The sequence below is a fragment of the Hypanus sabinus genome, chromosome 19 (genome assembly GCF_030144855.1).
Source record: "Hypanus sabinus isolate sHypSab1 chromosome 19, sHypSab1.hap1, whole genome shotgun sequence".
Taxonomy (NCBI): domain Eukaryota; kingdom Metazoa; phylum Chordata; class Chondrichthyes; order Myliobatiformes; family Dasyatidae; genus Hypanus; species Hypanus sabinus.
Genome location: NC_082724.1, coordinates 71,218,272 through 71,237,083, shown reverse-complemented (window position 1 = coordinate 71,237,083; position 18,812 = coordinate 71,218,272). Strand labels below are relative to the sequence as shown.

At 45.4% G+C, this 18,812-nt stretch overlaps 1 protein-coding gene across 1 annotated transcript in view; it reads left to right on the top strand.

Moving 5' to 3' along the window:
* The window catches only part of LOC132377870 (inter-alpha-trypsin inhibitor heavy chain H3-like), a 162,039-nt gene that overhangs the window by 128,702 nt on the left and 14,525 nt on the right, over nucleotides 1–18,812 (top strand). Inside the window, exons 21-23 of the mRNA XM_059944307.1 lie at nucleotides 6,927–6,956; nucleotides 9,009–9,038; nucleotides 9,705–9,746. Coding sequence (XP_059800290.1) covers nucleotides 6,927–6,956; nucleotides 9,009–9,038; nucleotides 9,705–9,746 — 102 coding nt within the window. The remainder of the gene's footprint in view (nucleotides 1–6,926; nucleotides 6,957–9,008; nucleotides 9,039–9,704; nucleotides 9,747–18,812) is intronic.

Sequence of the window (18,812 nt, the reverse complement as noted above, 5' to 3'; positions counted from 1 at the left end):
GTTGACTGTAATTTTGCCATATCAACAGCCTCTGCTCACTACACATTGTCTCTGTTTGTAAACCAGTTACCTCATCTTCAGCAGTATTATCTGCCTTTCCCACGATACTTCTGGCATTGAAATATATGCATCTCAGGACACTAGTCACACCATGCTCAGCTTTTCAATTTCTAACTTTGTCTGAGTTAGGAATCAAAAGATTAGGAACCAAAATCTGCCTCCACAATCTCTCCACTAACTGTTCTGGCACTCTGGTTCCCATCCCCCTGTTATTTAGTTTAAAGCTCACCATGTAGCATTAACAAACATTCCCGCTAGGATATTAGTCCCCCTCCAGTTCAGGTGCAAACCGTCCCTTCTGTACACGTCCCACCTTCCCTGGAAGAGAGCCAAGTAATCCAAAAATCACTTGGCCACCCTCCTACACCAACTCCTTAGCTACGTATTACACTGTATAATCTTCCTAGTTCTGGCTTCGCTGGCACATGACACGGACAGGAATCTTGAGATCGCAGCCCTGGAAGACCTGCCTTTAACTTAGCAACTCACTCCCTGAACTCCCTATGCAGAACCTCATCACTCATCCTATCCATGTCATCAGTACCTATAGTGACCACAACTTCTGGTTGTTCACCCTCCCACTTAAGATTGTTGAGGACTCGACCCGAGGTATCCTGGACCCTGGCACCCAGGATCTGGAAATCTCATTCTCACTCACAGAACCTCCTGTCCATTCCCCTAACTAACAAATCCTCGATCACCACAGAATTCCTCTTCTCACTCCCCCCCCACTCCACTTCCTTTCTGAGTCCCAGATTTAGACTCCGTGCCAGAGACCCAACCACTATGATTCTCCTCTGTTAGGTCATCCCCCCCAACAGTGATAGATCTATTGTTGATCGGGTTGGCCATAGGGGAACTCAGTATATTGAGGAATATAGGGTAGCAAGAAAGGAGCTTAAGAAGGGGCTGATAAGAGCAAGAAGGGGGTCATGAGAAGGCCTTGGTAAGTAGGGTAAAGGAAAACACCAAGGCAGTCTTCATTTATGTGAAGAACAAAAGGATGACAGGAGTGAAGGTAGGACCGATTAGAGATAAAGGTGGGAAGATGTGGCTGGAGGCTGTGGAAGTGAGCGAGGTCCTCAATGAATACTTCTCTTCGGTATTCACCACTGAGAGGGAACTTGATGACGGTGAGGACAATGAGTCAGGTTGATGTTCTGGAGCATGTTGATATTAAGGGAGAGGAGGTGTTGGAGTTGTTAAAATACATTAGTACGGATAAGTCCCCGAGGCCTGATGGAATATTCCCCAGGCTGCTCCACGAGGTGAGGGAAGAGATTGCTGAACCTCTGGCTAGGATCTTTATGTCCTCATTGTCCATGGGAATGGTACCCGAGGATTGGAGGGAGGCAAATGTTGTCCCCTTGTTCAAAAAAGGTAGTAGGGATAGTCCAGGTAATTATAGACCAGTGAGCCTTACGTCTGTGGTGGGAAAGCTGTTGGAAAAGATTTTTAGAGATAGAATCCATGGGCATTTAGAGAATCATGGTCTGATCAGGGACAGTCAGCATGGCTTTGTGAAGGGCAGATCGTGCCTAACAAGCCTGATAGAGTTCTTTGAGGAGGTGACCAGGCATATAGATGAGGGTAGTTCAGTGGATGTGATCTACATGGATCTTAGTAAGGCATTTGACAAGGTTCCACACGGTAGGCTTATTCAGAAAGTCAGAAGGCATGGGATCCAGGGAAGTTTGGCCAGGTGGATTCAGAATTGGCTTGCCTGCAGAAGGCAGAGGGTTGTGGTGGAGGGAGTACATTCAGATTGGAGGGTGGTGACTAGTGGTATCCCACAAGGATCTGTTCTGGGACCTCTACTTTTTGTGATTTTTATTATCGACCTGGATGTGGGGGTAGAAGGGTGGGTTGGCAAGTTTGCAGACGACACAAAGGTTGGTGGTGTTGTAGATAGTGTAGAGAGTTGTCAAAGATTGCAGAGAGACATTGATAGGATGCAGAAGTGGGCTGAGAAGTGGCAGATGGAGTTCAGCCCGGAGAAGTATGAGGTGATACACTTTGGAAGGACAAACTCCAAGGCAGAGTATAAAGTAAATGGCAGGATACTTAGTAGTGTGGAGGAGCAGAGGGATCTGGGGGTACATGTCCACAGATCCCTGAAAGTTGCCTCACAGGTAGATAGGGTAGTTAAGAAAGCTTATGGGGTGTTGCTTTCATAATTCGAGGGTTAGAGTTTTAAGAGTCGCGATGTAATGATGCAGCTCTATAAGACTCTAGTTAGGCCACACTTGGAGTACTGTGTCCAGTTCTGGTTGTCTCACTATAGAAAGGATGTGGAAGCATTGGAAAGGGTACAGAGGAGATTTACCAGGATGCTGCCTGGTTTAGAGAGTATGGATTATGATCAGAGATTAAGGGAGCTAGGGCTTTACTCTTCGGAGAGAAGGAGGATGAGAGGAGACATGTTAAGAGGTATACAAGGTATTAAGAGGAATAGATAGAGTGGACAGCCAGCACTTCTTCCCCAGGGCACCACTGCTCAGTACAAGAGGACATGGCTTTAAGGTAAGGGGAATGAAGTTCAAGGGGAATATTAGAGGAAGGTTTTTTACTCAGAGAGTGGTTGGTGCATGGAATGCACTGCCTGAGTCAGTGGTGGAGGCAGATACACTAGTGAAATTTAAGAGACTACTAGACTGGTATATGGAGGAATTTGGGGTGGGGGGGTTATATGTGAGGCAGGGTTTGAGGGTCGGCACAACATTGTGGGCCAAAGGGACTGTAATATGCTGTACTATTCTATGTTCTAGCACTGCTGACTGTTAACCAGTTTCCTGTGCCCTGCGCCTTGGGTGTAAATCTCTCTCTATATGTCCTATCTATCAAATCCTCAGCCTCCTGAATGCTCCAGTGTTCATCCGGTTCCAGCTCCAACATGGATTTTTAGAAGCTGTAGCTGGATGCTCTTCTCGTGGTTGTAGTGGTCAGGAACACTGGAGGTCTCCCTGCCTTCCCACAAGAGGAGCATTCCACTGTCCTGCCTGGCAACTCTATTCTGCTCGCTGAGCAGATATAAGGAAGGGAAGAAAAAAAAAACTTGAGCATTTATTTTCTCTTGCTTTCTCTGACTGAAGCCTCACTATCACCAGTCTGTCTCTGTCACCTCAGACAATGGCCGTCCTATTTGTTCCTGCCTGCCTTCGATTATTTCTTGCTAATCAATGCCAAACACCGATAGCCGCTGGCTAAAGCTCCCTTTTGCTGTAGTGACCTGCTGCTGCCTTCTGTACTCGAGCAGTGGACCTGAGTGAACTGGCCTCCTCTTAAAACTTCTGATGTCTAGATTGGCCGCAGGTCAAAGCTCTTTTTCACTGAAGCAACCATTGCTGCATTTTGTGCTCAGGCTGAGGACAAGCTTGAAGTCCACTCCTCTCAAAATCAATTAGATTTATTATCACTGATATTCTAGGCTGTACCTAGTAGATAGGGCATGCATTATGGATATAGACAGTAAAGATACATTCCCTTGTGATCTAAAAGGGAATTGGAGTATTGTGCAGACACAACGGTTTCCTGCACTGGTCCAGTGAAGAGCTTTAATAGCCTAGTCTCTATAAAAGAGAGGCACCTCCTAGTGGAGTGGAGTGGAGAGAATAGGGGGCATGTCTACAGAACCAGTGTTCTGTTCTGAGTGCCAGATGTGGGATTTCCAGGAGACTCCAAACCTCCCCGATGGCCACTTCTGCACGAGGTGCACTGAGATACAGCTCCTTAGAGACCGTGTTAGGGAACTAGAGCTGCAGCTCAATGGCCATCAGCTTGTTAGGGAAACTGAAGCAGTAATAGACAGGAGCTACAGGAAGGTAGTCACCACAAGGCAATAGGAGACAGTTAAAATGGGTAACTGTCAGGAGAGGGAAGGGAGAATGTCAAATAGTGGAGAACACCCTGTGGCTGCCCCCTGCACCAAGTTCTCCATTTTGATTAATGTGGGGGGTGGGAGGGTGAGTACCTCTGCCACCGAGTCTGCCAAGAAGGGAAGAGAACTGAAGAGGACAGCACCAGTAATAGGGGACTCTATAGGCAAATCTGTGACACTGAAAGAAAATACAGATGGTAGTTTGCCTCCCAGATGCCAGGGTCCAAGATGTTTCTGGACACATCCAGAATATTCTGGAAAGGGAGGGTGAGAAGACAAGGTGCATATTGGTATCAAGAATATGAGTAGAAAAAGGGAGGAGATCTTGAAAAAAGAATACAGGTGGTGTGGCTCTGTTGGTAAAAGATGGACTTAAATCTTGAGAAAAAGGTGACATAGGGTCAGAGAATATTAAATCTTTGTGGGTGGAGTTAAGAAACTGCAAGGGTGAAAAAAACAATAGGCCTCCAAATAGTAGCCAAGATGTGTGTTGAGATTGCAATGGGAGCTGGACGTAATTGTAATGGGATATTTCAGTATGCAAAGGGATTGGGAAAATCAGGTTGGTGACCCACAGAGGAAGAAGTTCTCAAATGGCAGGGGTCAGCAACTGTATCTGACAAAGGGAACTAAGGACTGCATACAGGCCAAGAAAAGGATATATAAGGTAGCACAAGTGAGTGGAAAATTGGATGATTGATTGGGAAGCTTTTAAAATCAAACAAAAGACAACTAAAAAAGCTATAAGGGAAAAGATGAAATATAAGGAAAGTCTAATGACTAATATAAATCAGGATAAATCAGGATTTTTCCAGTTATATAAAGAGCAAAAGGGAGCAAAAGGACTTGATATTGGACTTCTGGAAAATGATGCTGGTGAGGTAGTATTGTGGGACACAGAAACGGCAAATGGACATAATGGGTGCTTTGCATCTGTCTTCACTGCGGAAGACACTAGCTGTGCGCCAGAGGTCCGTGAGTATCAGAGATCAGGAATGAGCACCAATGCTATTACAAAGGAAAAAATGCTAGGCCAATTCAAAGGTCTTAAGGTGGGTAGGTCATTAGTACCAGTGACTAATGGTGTTCCTCAGGGGTCAGTATTGGGGACCACTTCTTTTAACATTGTTTGTCAATGATTTGGATAATGGAATTGATGGCTTTGTGGCAGTTTGTGTATGATACGAAGATAGGTGGAGGGATTGGTAGTGATGAGGAAGCAATGTGATTTCAGCAGGACGTAGACAAATTGGAAGAATGGACAAAAAAGTGGCAGATGGAATATAGCATTAGGAAATGTATGATAATGCATTTTGGTGAAAGGAACAATAGTGCGGACTATTATCTAAATGGGGAGAAGGTTCAGACATCTGAGCTGCAGAGGGACTTAGGAGTTCTCATGCAAGACTCCCAGTAAGTTAATTTACAAGTTGAGTCTGTGGTAAATTTGGTCCAAATTTGAGGAAGGACATTCTTGCTATTGAGGGAGTGCAGCATAGGTTCATGAGGTTAATTCCAGGGATGGCGGGACTGTCATATGTTGAAAGATTGAAGTGAATAGGCTTGTATGCACTGGAATATAGAAGAATGAGAGGGGATCTGATTGAAACATATAAGATTATTAAGGGATTGGACATGCTAGGGGCAAGAAACATGTTCCTGATGTTGGGGGAGTCCAGAACCAGAGGCCACAGTTTCAGAATAAGGGGTACGCCATTTAGAATGGATAAACTTTTTCACCCAGGGAGTTGTGGATCTGTGGAATGCTCTGCCTCTGAAGGCAGTGGAAGCCAATTCGCTGGATGCTTTCAATAAAGAGTTAGATAGAGCTCTTAAAGATAGCGGAGTCAAGGGATATGGGGAGGAGGCAGGAACGGGGTACTGATTGTGGATGATCAGCCATGATCATAGTGAATAGTAGTGCTGACTCAAAGGGCTGAATGGCCTAGTCCTACACCTATTGTCTATTCTCTGTTGTAAAGAAAGCAAATGCAATGTTGGCATTTATTTCAAGGGGAATAGAATATAAAAACAACGAGTTAGTACTGAGGCTTTATAAGACCCTAGTCAGGCCGCACTAGTCAGTTTTGGGTGCCATATCTCAGAAAGCATGTGATTTGCATTAGAGACAGTCGAGAGGAGGTTCACGAGGATGATTCAGGGAATGAAGGGGTTAACATATGAGGACTGTTTGGCAGCTTTGGGCCTCTACTCACTGGAATTTAGAAGAATGTGTGGGGATCTCCGTGAAACCTACTGGATGTCGAAAGGACTAGATAGGGTTGATGTGGAAAGGACACTTCCTATAGAGGGAGTATCCAGAACAGGAGGGCACAGCATCAAAACTGAGGGATGACCTATTAGAACAGAAGTAATGAGGGATTTTTTTTTTTGCCAGAGTAGTGAATCTGTGCAAAACTCTGTCACAGACTGCATTGGAGGCCAAGCCTATGGGTAAATTTAAGCCCAAAGTTGATTGTTTCCTGATCAGTCAGGACATGAAATGATATGGCAAGAAGACAGGTACGGTGTTGAGTGAGATCCAGGATCAGCCATGATGAAATGGTGGAGCAAGCTCAATGAGCTGAATGGCCTAAATCTGCTCCTATGTCTTATGATCTTATCAGACAAAATAACTTGATATGTTAGTTACCAGAGGGCATGGATTGAGAATAAGAGGTCAGTTATTTAAAACGGAGTTGAGGAAGAGTTTCTTCTCCCAGAGAGTTGTGCAGGTGTGGAATGCACTGCCTCAGAAGACAGTGGAGGCCAATTCTCTGGATGCTTTCAAGAAGGAGCTGGATAGATATCTGATGGATAGGGAAATCAAGGGATATGGGGAGAAGGCAGGGACTGGGTATTGATAGTGAATGATCAGCCATGATCTCAGAATGGCGGTGCAGACTCGAGGGGCCGAATGGTCTACTTCTGCACCTATTGTCTATTGTCTATTGTCTATTTGTTTAAATATTGATTCATCTATTTTCAGTTCGCGTCACTGATTTGCCATTAACCACTGGTATGTTACATTAACTATTTATTGTTTTGCTAAATTGTCCTTCATTATATGTCCTTCATCTTTCAAGGGTAGAGGGTTACAGAGGCATGCAAGAGGAGGATTGCCCAGGTGGATTGGAGGAGGATACTGGCGGATGATGACACAGTAGAGATGGCTGAAGTGTCTGGCAATAGATCACAAGGCATAGCATAGATATGTTCCACAAAGGAAGAAGTTTTCAAATGACGGGGTGGGCAGCCATGGCTGATAAGGGAATATAAGGACTGCATAAAAGCCAAGGAAAGGCTGTGTATAAGGTAGCAAAAGTGAGTGAGAAATTGGGAAGCTTTTAAAATCCAATAAAGGGCAACTGCAAAAGCTATAAGAAGGGAAAAGATGAAATATGAGGGCAAATGAGTCAATAATATAAAGCTGGATTCTAGAAGTTTTTTTCACTTATCTAAAGAGTAAAAGGAAGGTGAGAGTCGATATTGAACTATTGGAAAATGATGCTGGTGAGGTAGTAATGGGGGGGGGGCGGAATAATGAACTTAATAGGTGCTTTGCATCAGACTGCAACGTGGAAGATCACAGCAATGTGCCAGAGGTCTGTGAGTGTCGGAGCAGGAGTGAGTGTCATTACTAAGGGAAAAGTGCTAAGCCAACTCAAAGGTCTTATTTTTAAGGATGAAGTTTTGGAGTACTTGGAGACTAATAATAAGTCAAAGTTTGCATGGTTTCTGTAAAGAGAAATCTTTCCTGACAAATCTGTTAGGGTTCTTCGAGGAAGTAACAAGCAGGGGGGACAAAGGAGAAATAGTAGATGTCATTTACTTGGATTTTCAGTAGACATTTGATAAGGTGCCACACATGAGGCAGCTTAGCAAGATAAAATCCTGTGGCATTACAGGAAAGATACTGGCATGGATAGCGAAATGGTTGACAGGAAGGAGGTAGCATGTGGGAAAAAAGCAGACCTTTTCTGGTTGACTGCCAGGGACTAGTGATGTTCCTCAGGGGTCAATATTGGTATAGTTACTTTTCACATTGTTTGTCAATGATCAGGATAATGGAATTGATGGCTTTGTGGCAAGTTTGCGAATTATACGAGGAAAGGTGGAGGGGTAGATAGTGCTGAGGAAGCAAGGTGACTGCAGTAGGACTTAGACAAATTGGAAGAATGAGCAAAAAGTATCAGATAAAATACAGTATAAGGAAATGTATAATAATGCATTTTGGTAAAAGAAACAATAGTGCAGACTATTATCTAAATTGGGAGAAGGTACAGACATCTGAGGTGCAGAGACACTTGGGAGTCCTCATGCAAGACTCCCAGAAGGTTAATTTACCTGTCTGTGGCAAAGAAGGCAGATGCAATGTTGGCATTTATTTCAAGGGGAATAGAATATAAAAGCAAGGAGATAATGTTAAGCCTTTATAAGACACTAGTCAGGCTGTACTTGAACTAGTGTCAAAAGTTTTGGGCCCCATATCTCAGGAAGGATGCGTTGTCATTGGAAGGAATCCAGAGGATGTGCCCAAGGATGATTCAGGGAACGAAGGGTTTAATCTATAAGGATAGTTTGGCAGCTTTGGGTCTGTACTCACTGGAATTCAGAAGAATGTGGTTGTATCTCATTGAAACGTATCGAATGTTAAAAGGACCAGATAGGTCAATGTGGAGAGGATGTTTCCTATGGTGGGGGAATCCAGAACTAGAGGGCTCAGCATCAAAACTGAGGGGCAACCTATTAGACCAGACGTAAGGAAGAATTTGTTTAGCCAGAGAGTAGTGAATCTGTGGAAAACTCTGTCACAGACTGCATTGGAGGCCAAGCCTATGGGTAAATTTAAGCCCAAAGTTGATTGTTTCCTGATCAGTCAGGGCATGAAATGATATGGCAAGAAGACAGGTATAGTGTTGAGTGAGATCCGGGATCAGCCATGATGAAATGGTGGAGCAAGCTCAATGAGCTGAATGGCCTAAATCTGCTCCTATGTCTTATGATCTTATCAGACAAAATAACTTGATATGTTAGTTATTTGATTAAATATTGATTTATCTATTTTCAGTTGATGTCACTGAATCGCCAATAACCACTGGTATGTTACATTAACTACTTATTGTTTTGCTAAATTGTCCTTCATTATATGCCCTTTTTCTTTCAGGAGTAGAGAATGATGGCAGTTCAGATTTATTAGTCTCCTCCCTGGAGACTCCAGGTGTATTAACTAACCTCTCTTAATGATCTTAAAGAACCTGGTTACTTCCTTGTAACAGTGATCTAGAAAACAACCTTAAATGCAGTTTTCCACACTGCTTAGTTTTCCCAGGATTAATACATTACCTTTGTACACGATGTCCAATATCTTGATTATGCTCTGCTTATTGTCACAAGTGCATATTTTTCAAGGAATGCTGTGATGTTAACATTTTTATCCTTTTATAAATTCAATTGTTATTTGCATGTAGTGTTCTGAGTTCAAAGCAATTACTTTAGTAATCCAAAAACATTATGTTTCTGAATCAGGCTTTCAAGTATACTCAATACAAACCCATGGATATCACAAATCCTGTCAATCAAATTGTACAAATGCTTTCCCACCTGTCTACGGTACTTCACTACATATGGCTAACAATTGAAATTTAAATGTAATATAAAATTTAAAAGCATGAGAATTCATTTAAGAATTTTCTGAAACTTAACACAGTAGTTAACACTTGCAGATTTTTAATTCTGATGATCCTATAATTATTTGCTTTTACAGAAGCACCCAGTTTTATACAAGATAAAATCAGTCTTACAATGGGTAAGTTTTTGAGACAAATTTTAAATTATCGCGCAATAAAATTATGATGTTATCCTCTCCCTCTCCCCTCCCCTCCTCCAATGCCCCTCTCCCTCTCCCCTCCCAATACCACAACTCACGCTCCCTCCCTCTCTCCCTTCCCCCTCTCCTCTCCATTCCCCATCCCCTCCCTCACCGTTCCCCCTCTTCTTTCCCTCTCCCTTCTCCCCTCCTTATACCCCTCTACCCACTTCTCTACTGCAACAGAAGACCATGAACATAAACTAGTTTGTCTACTTATTAAGTACAGGAGTAACTAATAAAGTGGCCACTGACTGTATCTCCTGGTTGAATTATACATGTATTTACATTTCTTTTGGATACGTGATTGGAACGAATTCCTAATCTGACGTTTCATTTCCCCCATGATATCTATTCTGTGAAGTAACCTAATGTGAGTAGCCTTGTCAAAGGCTTTGAGAAATGATGGCTAGACAATATACACTGGATTTTTGCCATCCACCAACACTGGATATGCTAGTAAATGCTACTAACTGAAAACATAAAACATCAGGAATAAGAATGTTAAACCTTTTAAGTGCTTTATGTTTCAATGAGATTGCCTACTATTTTTCAAAACTGTTCAGTAAAGATCTACTTTGTTCAATCACCATCATAGGGAAAATGATCCTAAAAATCAAAATGGTGGTTCTTTGAAACATTTTCTCTTTCACAAATATATCCTTATTTAGTTAGGAAAATCAGACATGCAAACTATATTCCACATAACATCTTAACAGAGCTCTGCATAAATGAAGAAACTTGTCATTTAAATTCTGTTCAAATCCCTTTGCCATGAAGGCCAAAATAACATTTAACTTTCTAATTTCTTGATGAAAGAAATTGAAATTTTGATGAAAATGATGAAATTTTCAGTGATTGCTGTACAAGGACCTCAGATCATAAATACCTTGCAATCTCTCATCATTTCAGAAATATTTCTTTTAATTTTATTTCAAGTTAAGTAGATTTCAAGTTAAGTGTATTTAATATTTCAGTAATATCTGTGGAATATTGTAAATATATTATTTGATTAAGCATTCCTTGTTTACATAATTCATTATGAGTTATATGCAGAAGTACATGAATGGCATATGTCATTATGCCTCCGGTTCATATGTGCACACCTTGCTAAAAAAAAGCTAAGAACATACACAAGTTATCCTGGCTCCATGTTTTTCTTTCAATTTGTTATATGTTTTGGAGTTACAAAACATAAACAGTGGCAACAAGGATGTTTTAAATGATTACCTACCTGTGTAGTAAGATGTTCGAGTTTTAAGAACGCACAATGAGATATTCAGGTTAAAAAAGGCAGTAAACTGACAAATTCACAGGTTCATAAAGAGGGAAGATCAAGTGATAATAATTATAAATAAAAAATAAAGCAGTAAAAGCTGGCTACGTCAGAAAGATAGGTGGTTTCAGTTGCCCAAAATTTAATTGGGTAATGTATAGTGAGTGAATCTGAAGCAGATGAAATTGCCAATGAGAAATGAATGCCAGTTTTGCTGAGTGGAAAAACATGCAGTTTGCTTCGAAGTTTAACTACTCCAACCACACCAACCAAAATGAGCTTTTGTGGCGACCCACTTCCCAGCGCACTCGAACCGGCTCACAAAGTGGCATGCGCCGGCATTGAGGCCGGTCCCAAAAAGGGCGTCAGGCCTTCTTCACCAGCAAGGGGAAAAGCCCGCGCGCAGGACGGGAATGTGAATATGCGCCCCCTACAGCATTCCCACCCAGGGAGGGCGGGAACAGGAAGGCTTTAAAGCGAGGCCGCGAAGTTTGAAAAAATCTCTTTTGCAACTGCAACTCACCGACTGCATGTCATTATTTCAGCGCTGTGTGTAGCGCACCGCTACAATTGGTGGCGATATTTGGGCCGAAGATGAACGACACCGCACCTGTTCATGCAGTTTCATTAAAACTGCCAAGCTTCTGGACGCTGCGACCTCACCTATGGTTCTAACAAGCAGAAGCCCAATTCCACGTTCGGCAGATAACCGCAGATTCCACATTTTACTACTACGTGGTGAGCTCCCTTGACCAGGAGACAGCCGCTCAGGTTGTGGAGTTCATACAGTCGCCCCCGGAGGACAGCAAATACACAGAATTCAAAGCCCTTTTCATAAGGACTTTCGGACTCTCACGGCGCAAGTGAGCTGCCCGCTGACTGCACCTGGATGGTTTGGGAGACAGGGTGCCATCGGCTTTGATGAACGAGATGCTGTCCCTGGCTGGAGGTCACAAGCCCTGCCTTATGTTTGAGCAGGCGATCCTAGAGCAGCTGTCCGAGGACATACACCTGCTGCTGTCTGACGCGGATTTCAGTAACCCCCGGAAGGTGGCAGCCCGGGCAGACGTGCTGTGGAAAGCCAAGAAGGAGAGTGGGGCGTCTGTCGCACAGATCACCAGGCCACACTCCCAGGCCAGGCTGCAGAGCCCACTAACCCCAGAGGCAGGGGTGAGGAGACTAATGAACAATGGTGCTTCTACCACCAGCGGTGGAGCGCAGAAGCCTGCTGCTGTAGCCCGCCCTGCAAGTTCCCGGGAAACGCCAGGGCCAGCTGTTGCTGATGGCTATGGCGGCTGGCCATCGGAATAGCCTCCTGTATGTCTGGGACAAGCAGTCGGGATGCCGCATTTTGGTCAACACTGGAGAGGAGATCAGTGTCTTACCTCCAACGAGTTACGACACCTGCAACAGAGAACCAGGTCCCACCAAGAGGGCCGCGAACAGCAGCACAGTAAGGACCTACGGCACCCGTACGGTGCAGCTACTGTTCGGCTCCAGCCAGTTCACGTGGGACTTCACACTGGCCGCCGTAGCCCAACCGCTTCTGGGTGCGGATTTTTTGCGGGCTCACATCCTACTGGTCGGCCTGCCGAGGCAGAGACTGGTCCACCCCGAGACCTTTCAAACATTCTCCCTGGAAGAAGCCCGGTTGCCAGTCCCTCACCTCGACTCCATCATGCTGTCCGACAACGACTTCAACAGGGTCCTGGCGGATTTCCCATCGGTTCTGGCACCGCAGTTCACGGCAGCCATGCCCAGACACAGAGTACAGCACCACTTCCCGACCCAGGGACCACCCCTCCACGCCCGCGCTCGGCGGCTTCCCCCAGACAAGCTCCGACTGGCGAAGGAGGAGTTCAAGAGGATAGAGGAATTGGGGATCATACGGCAGTCTGACAGCCCATGGGCCTCCCACCTGCACATGGTGCCCAAAGCAACAGGGGTCTGGAGACCATGTGGCAACTACCACAGGTTGAACGAGGCTACAACACCAGACCGCTAACCTGTGCCGCACATTCAGGACTTTGCAGCAAACCTGCACAGCGCATGGATCTTCTCCAAGGTAGACCTCGTCCGGGGATACCATCAAATCTCGATGCATCCGGACGACGTCCCCAAAACGGCACTCATCACCCTGTTCGGCCTTTTTGAGTTCCTCCGCATGCCGTTCGGCCTAAAGAATGCCGCACAGACGTTCCAGCGGTTAATGGACGCGGTGGGACGGGACGCGTTCATCTATTTGGACGACATCCTCATGGCCAGCAGCAGTCGTCAGGAGCATCTGTCCCACCTCCGTCAACTCTGCGCCTGACTGAGTGAGTACGGTCTAACAATCAACCCGGCCAAATGCCAGTTCGGGCTCGACACCATCGACTTCCTGGGCCACAGGATTACTAAAGACGGGGCAAACCCTCTGCCCGCCAAGGTTGATGCGGTCCGCCTCTTCCCCTGACCCAACACAATCAAAGGCCTGCAGGAATTCGTGGGTATGGCGAATTTCTACCTCTGCTTCCTCCCCTCAGCAGCCCAAATCATGTGCCCTCTGTTCGCCCTGATGTCGGGTAAGGGCAAGGACATTACCTGGGGTGAGGAGTCCGCCGCCGCTTTTGTTAAAACCAAAGAAGCCTTGGCAAATGCTGCGATGCTAGTGCACCCCAGAAAGGATGTCCCTACCGCCCTCACAGTGGACGCATCTAACACGGCAGTCAGTGGAATGCTGGAACAATTCATCGAGGGTTGCTGGCAACCCCTGGCGTTTTTCAGCAAACACCTACGACCACCCAAGCTCAAATACAGTGCTTTCGACCGGGAACTGTTGGCGCTATACCTGGCAATCCGGCATTTCAGGTACTTCTTAGAAGGTCGGCCCTTCACCGCGTTCACGGACCACAAGCCGCTTACCTTTGCGTTCACGAAAGCGTCCGATCCCTGGTCATCCCACCAGCAGCGACATCTGTCCTACATCTCTGAATACACGACGGATGTCCAGCATGTCTCGGGAAAGGACAATGTCGTGGCGGACGCCCTCTCCCGCCCTAACATCCAAGCCCTGTCCCAGGGGGTAGACTATGAAGCATTGGCGGAGACGCAGCAGGCAGACGAGGAGATCCCCAGTTACAGAACCGCAGTCTCTGGTTTGCAGCTCCAGGACCTCCCCGTAGGCCCAGGTGAGAGGACCCTACTCTGTGACGTCACCACCGGCCAACCCCACCCCGTCGTCCCGGCAGCCTGGCGGCATCGCGTTTTCAACTCCATTCACAACTTAGCGCTCCCCTCCATCAAGTCAACCATCTGGATGGTAGCCAACAGGTTCGTTTGGCATGGACTCCACAAGCAGGTCAGTGAATGGGCCAAAACGTGCATGCACTGCCAGATGGCCAAGGTGCAGCGGCACACCAAAGCTCTGCCGCAGCAGTTCCACCCCACCCACTGGCATTTCGACCACATTCATGTGGATATCGTGGGCCCCCTGCCAGTGTCGCAAGGAGTGCGGCACCTCCTGACTATCGTGGACCGGTTCACAAGATGGCCAGATGCAGTCCCGCTCACCAACACCACCTCCGACTCCTGCGCCCGAGCACTGATTGCAACCTGGGTATCTCGCTTTGGTGTACCGGCCCACATTACCTCCTTCAGTTCACCTCCAGCCTGTGGTCAGCTATGGCCAGCCTTTTGGGGACACAGCTGCACTACACAACTGCCTACCACCCACAGTCGAACGGGCTAGTGGAGCGTTTCCACCGTCACCTGAAGTCGGCTCTCATGGCCCACCTCAAAGGGCCTAACTGGGTGGACAAACTTCCCTGGGTCCTGCTCAGAGTCCGCACGGCGCCCAAAGAGGATCTGCACACTTCGTCGGCCGAGTTGGTGTATGGTACACTCCTGGTCATCCCAGGGCAGATCATACCAGCCCCAAGGGGGCAAGAGGATGAACCCACAGCAGTCCTGGACAGAGTACGTGAGAGGCTCGGTAACCTGGCCCCCATACCCACTTCACAGCATGGGCAGAACCCAACCTGCGTACACAAAGACCTGCAGAACTGTAAGTTTGTGTTTGTACGACGGGGCGGACATCGGGCATCACTACAGCGGCCCTACAAGGGGCTGTTTACGGTGATCAGAAACTACGGGTCCACATTCGTACTGGACATTGGGGGAAGAGAGGAGGTTTTCACTGTGGACCGACTCAAACCAGCCCATGTGGACTTGGCACAGCCAGTCGAGATTCGGGCACCGAGGCGCAGAGGCAGGCCTCCCAAACAGAGTCCGACCCAGACTGAGGACATTGGGGGGTGTATCGCTGAAACTTGGGGGGGGGGGGTTATGTGGCAACCCAATTCCCAGCGCACTCGAACCGGCTCACAAAATGGCACGCGCCGGCATTGAGGCGGGTCCCAAAAAGGGTGCCTGGGATTCTTCACCAGCAAGGGGAGGTCGGGACTATCAGCAGAGACACAATTGAGTTGCAGTCAGTAAAGAAAGCAAGCTTGAACAAAATTGCAACATCTGAACAGAAACCTGTATGGCCAATCAAATCCTGTTACTGTTGAAACAGAGGCTCACATACACCAGACCAATGTATGTTTAAGGGCAAAACATACAGAAAATACAACAAAGTAGGATGCATACAAAGAGCATGTCAGGCAGATAAAAATAAATGGACTGCACAGGGAAGAGAAAAAGATAAAAAGTCAAGTTGCAATGTCAAAAAGATCACTAATCTGCATGCTGTTGATGAAAAAATGGTAATTTTGAGAGTAACACAGGACTGCATAACCTTGAGATGTGCAATGTGAAAATTAACAATAAATAGGCAATTTGGCTTGCAGCAGAAGTGATTAGCAAATCATCTAAAATGGGATTGTACAGTGACTCAGCTGCTTCGGTCATTCCACAAAATTACTTTGAATGGCATGTCAAAGATATTGAACTGAAGACTGCAGATACCCAACTGAGAACTTGTACGGGAGAAAAGATGACTCCAGTGGGAATGACATTCATAACAGTGAACTACAAGCACCAATAAACAAAGGAATTAAATGGTTATCACATCAGGACCATTCGGAACTTAGAAGAATGAAAGGGGTCTCATGGAAACCTACTGAATGTTTAAAGGCCTAGACAGAGTGTATATGGAGAGGACACTTCCTATAGTGGGGGAGTCTAGGACAAGAGGGCACACTCTCAGAATAGTGGGGCATTCATTTAGAATTTAGATGATGAGGAATTCATTGCCACAGGAGGCTGTGGAAGCCCGGTCATTGGATGTTTTTAAGGCAGAGATTGATAGGTTCTTGATAAATCAGGGTGTGAGCATGTACTGCATATGTTAATCAAAATGGCTTCTTTGTTTGTTAAAAGTAAAACTGCTTCTTTGTTAACTGTTGAGAGAGTGTTGTCTTGCAGAGCATTCTGGAAGCTTCTCACAGTCTGTTTAGGATTAGAATTGCTGATAACGGGTATTGTATTCATTTGTTAACCAATGGGGTTGGATGTCATTTGTTTTCTTGTGGGCCGGGCGCTGGGATTTTGCGGTCTTTTTTGGAGAGTCAGGAAGAAGACGTCAGGAAGAAGTTGGACACATGCTGCACTGCTTGGTTGATCACTTTGGGTGGTCCCAGGTGCGGGGTCATGGAGGTCGGAGGAGAGCGAAGAGGGGTCGAACAGTTCGATGGTTGAGCTCCAACAATGTGCACTAAACTGACTGAACCCTGATAAGTTTGGCGCCTTTTTCTTTATTTTCTTTTCCTTCATATATACTGTATCGCTAGTAATCACTTAGTTCTTGTAAAATCCTTAAAGTATATACCATAACTGTATCTGGTGTGAGTTTGATATTGTGTGTGCGTCGCTGCGTTAACTTGTTTTCCACAGCATCTGCATATACGGGAGGAGGGGTTGGCAAGTGGCTGGAAATTTCCCCCTAGACATATACCAGCCTGTCGCGTAAGCGTTACAAGAAGTTACAGGGAGAAGCCAGGAGAATGGGGTTGAGAGGATAATGGATCAGCCCTGATCAAATGGCAGAGCAGACTCAGTGGACCAAATGGCCTATTTCTGCTCCTATGTCTTATGGTCTTATGGTCTTATGGTCTAATCACATTAGGCCTGTCTGTGATAAAAGAAAAACAGGAGGACAGCACTGTGGGGTTGTGCTTGGTTAAAACAACTACACCTTGGTTGGAGATCCACCCACTATTTGCATGCCACATCCCCTCCTCAAACCCAATCTCAGAAGGAGTATGCAGGACAAACAGCTGAGACAAATTGAGGAGGTTTGATGTTTCACTCCTGGCCAAGGGCTACAGAGATGTTCAGAAGTGGTGACTTGGAAAGACGAAGGACTGAAATGGACCACTCTCCTACAGAGTGAAGATTGCATATGATGTCATCTGCAGATAATCCATTGATCACTTGAGGAGAGGAGAGTCAATTGTTAGAGAAGCACACACAAAATGCTGGAAGAACTCAGCAGGTCAGGCAATATCTATGGAAAAAAGTACAGCCGAGACATCAACTGTACTTTTTTCCACAGATGCTGCCTGGCCTGCTGAGTTCCTCCAGCATTTTGTGTCTGTTGCTCGGATTTCCAGCATCTACAGATATTCTCTTATTTGTGTCAGAGAAGACAGGTGTCCAGAGCAGTCAGACCACTGCCTGCAGTGCCAGGGTCAGCTCCTACAACCACCACAAAGGAGGTCCCAGAAGCTGAGATTGATTCACAGCCACAAGTCTCACTTGGTGAGCAGAATGATTCCCCCTTGCCCAGAAAGGTGTTAACCCACAAGAGTAAGGAGTCCTTCACAGTGATTAAATCTTTAGACCTGAATGGGAAAATTTAAAATTGACTACACTGTGGGCATCTGTATACTAGTAGCATTATATAGTATACTGTGTATATACTTGAGATGTATTCTATATTGAATTGGAGCTTATAGCTCAGCAGAGAGTAGAGTTGTGTACTTAATATTTCAGTAATATTGTGAGCATATAGTTTGATTAAGCATTCTTTGTTGTTTACATAATTCATTACGGGTTACATGTAAAAACATGTGAATGGAATATGCATGTAGTGTTCTCGCTCGGGTGTAATGGAACGACGAGCTAAACACCGAGTTAAACCTTTGTCAATAACGACAGGATCACAGTAAGATTAACCGTTTACTGTTAACTCTTCCACATTGACGTATGGTGAAAACTGTTGATAAAACAATACAAGATTTGTACAGCATTTGTTTCCTTCTTAATATTACATTTACATGATAAATACTTGCAAGGTAAAACTACAACAACTACATTACATTAAAGTGCAGCATACAGTCAGAATCTACCTACGCCATTGACTGCTTTAAATACACTTCAACACAAACTATCCACAACTCTTTAACTAACGAAAACATAAACATTATCGACCGTCATTACTTTTAACAGGATCGCCGTTAACATTTTAATTCAACATATCAATTATCTCATAACTCACAGCGTTGCTTTCACAATGTTCCTGGTGCATAGAGAGAAAATGTTGCTGCTGCTTGTTCACACATGTCTCGACCCCCACCTTTCCGTTTTTCCCAAACTGGTATTTTCCCACAGGACGCGGCGAAACTGGATGTGACGTCATCGCATGCCGCGATATCTCACAGACAACTTTACACAATCCTAACTTTAACTAGAATGCTAACAAACGAATTACTAAGCGAAAATATTATAAACTAAACAACTGCCAT